The 2798-nt window shown below is 35.4% G+C and overlaps 1 protein-coding gene across 1 annotated transcript in view; it reads left to right on the forward strand.

The window, feature by feature from the left end:
• The window catches only part of dbpa (D site albumin promoter binding protein a), a 30757-nt gene that overhangs the window by 9322 nt on the left and 18637 nt on the right, over positions 1-2798 (forward strand). Inside the window, exon 4 of the mRNA XM_014024851.1 lies at positions 1205-1397. Coding sequence (XP_013880305.1) covers positions 1205-1397 — 193 coding nt within the window. The remainder of the gene's footprint in view (positions 1-1204; positions 1398-2798) is intronic.

A 2798-nucleotide genomic window follows, 5' to 3' on the forward strand; every position in this document is an offset into this window, starting at 1 on the left:
GATAAGAAACATACTTAAGTAAAAGTCATAAACCTGCTCACAATATTCAGGAAAGTGCAATTACTTTTACATACACTCTGAATTTACTGAACCAAACTTGTTTCACTAAACCGAGTTGAGAAAATTGGTTAATTTGCACATTTTCTTTAAAAAAAAGTAAATTACTTTACATGACTTGTATATCCAACACTTCATTTTTTTAGAGTGCATTAGCAACTCCTTTCATGATGAGTTTGGTCTTATTTTAAGCTTGTAACGTGTATCGATGTGTTAAATTACAATGTAAAGAAGCAAAAAACTTTTTGCTTAAATACAACAAAATATAAGTAACAATAAAAAATACTTCATAAAATTACAAAATTACTAAGTATATGTACGTTAAGGCCTGATGTTTTAGACAACTTATGGCAACTTCTGAAAGTTTTAAACACATCTAAGTTGAAGATGGAATAAAAAAATCACTATATAAAATATACTTAAAATGATCAAATTAGTTGAGTTGTGCGCATTCTAAAGTTTTTTTATTTCATGTAAACAGATTTCTTTGAGGCAACAAGTTTGCATAAATTGTTAAAGTAAATTTCACTTTGGATTTATAAAAGATGCTATTTTATGTGATGCATTCAGGATGACTCTGCTAGTACCACATTAAATCTGAGCTTAATATCTGTTTTAGTTATTGTCATTTTTGTGTTTGCTAATGTCAATCAGCTGTTAGCTGCATCTTGAATTGGGTTGACCTCAAATGTTAATGAGCCGTTGATGCACATTTAATGATAATTTTTGAGAGTTTCACTAAATTTGATTCATGAGATATTCTGCTAACAGACAGTTCTTGCTCAGAGTTTGTTGTGGGGATGACTCTCAGCTACCACCGCTCCAGGTTTCAGATCAATAGCTGTCAGATTAGCAAAGTTGTAGCCATTTTAGTGTTTGATAAGGTCACTTAGTTGGCATTAATTTGCTCAGGCCTTTTTGGAAAAGAGACCTTTTGTTGTGAACGTAGCTTGAGGACATTTAAAATGTCAACAAAAGGACACTCAGCACTTGTGCTGTGAAGAGGATGACCCCCACTAGGACCCATTTGGAGGAGATTTCATTATGTTTTCAGTTTTCTGCACTGGGATTTCTGAGGATTGTAGTTTTGGTTGTTAGTAGATTAAATAAAAACTAAAGATTATTTCGTTCTGATATTCCTTCCCAGAGCTCCCAGTCTGCCATCCCCAACCAGAGCTCCCAGTGTCCTCCCACGTCTCCGCCACCCTGTTCCTCCTCTTCCTCCTCCATGTCCTCGTCATCGTCGTCCTCCTCGCTGCTCGGACTGGAGACCGTCCAGCAGCAGGCGCCGCAACCTCAACAGCAGCAAAGCATGATGGGAGGACCGGAGTGTCTACACGGTAAGTGGGTTTAAAAGCAAATGTTGCTGCGATGCATCATAAATTGATTTGAGGAATAACCTCCAGATTAATCAGCTTATAATCACAATATTCTGTTGATCTCGTCAGTCGTAGCTGTACATCCAACGCTGAAAGTTTACTCAAAATCTCTCCAGTGACTCAGGAGATATTTTGCTAACATGCAATGCTGATTGTAAGAGCTCAACTATGAACAAACCAAATTTTAGCTCAATATCTGTAAAACTGACTGAGTTGTAGCCATTTTTTTGTGTCTGCTGATTGCTCAGCTGTGGCGGCCATCTTGAATGGGATTGATTTCGCAAACTGGTTTATTCTTTTTAACCATCATACTYTTAGATAAACACGAATCAGCGTGTGCAGAGGCAGTGATGTGATCTGACACTAATGAGGACTCAGACCCACGATGCATTGCTTTTAATGCAAATTCAACAATCTGATGTYTCTAACAATAACCAGAGGAGGATACACTCTAATTATATCTGTGTGCGATGAATGGCTGACACTGTGTTCTCCGACCCTCCTCTGCTCTCTAACAGACTGGTTTTTTTATTCGCTACAGATTYATAATTTATGGTTTCCTCTCTGGGTTGCTTTTGATGCAAACCAGAGCTCTGAGAACACCAGAAAAAGCCTTTTCTGTCGGTCGCTTCTTCATTTCTTTTGGTCTTTTGTAGAGTTCACTAATCTTGATAACTTTCAATTTTGCGTAATTGAAAYCATAAATCCATTCTTAATAAGTCTGTGATCAGTAACATCTGTTCTTTCCTAAAAGACTCAGCGAAYCCATGCTTTGTAAATGTTTTAATGGATGGATATGCTTGTTTAAATGAAAGATGACAGAATGAGTGGACAGGTGTAGAAAGTAAATGTGACCCATCACGTCAGAATGAGGATACAAGTGGGACATGGAGAAACAGGCAGATACTGTGTTTTGATTAAAATGTTCACAAAAACTGTATTTTGTCAAAATATAATGAATAAATGACTTATCAGTGTATCATTTGAATGAACTGTCTGAAATATAACCATAAAACAAAATTTTGAAGCAGTTTTTTTGAGCAGTAGCAACAAAAAACCTGTTTTTGTGGAAAAACGCCTTAACATTTTGAGATTTTCCCTGTGAGCTAACAAAGTTTTGTTTCTTTTTAGCTGGTAAATCTCAATACTCAAATATAATTTGAGGTTTCCTCTTTATAAGGACATCAAAAAAATCCTCATTAAAATGATATAAATTAGGATTCAGACCAAATATTTATGTATTATTGTAACCAACAAGACAAATTAAGTCATATATATGCATTTAATTATGTTATGTTGTTTAATTATGATATCAGAATGATCCATGTGTAAAAATGTAGCTTTTAAAGTGTATCTTACCCC

Source organism: Austrofundulus limnaeus, unplaced genomic scaffold, assembly GCF_001266775.1.
Source record: "Austrofundulus limnaeus strain Quisiro unplaced genomic scaffold, Austrofundulus_limnaeus-1.0 Scaffold442, whole genome shotgun sequence".
NCBI classification, from domain to species: Eukaryota; Metazoa; Chordata; class Actinopteri; order Cyprinodontiformes; family Rivulidae; genus Austrofundulus; species Austrofundulus limnaeus.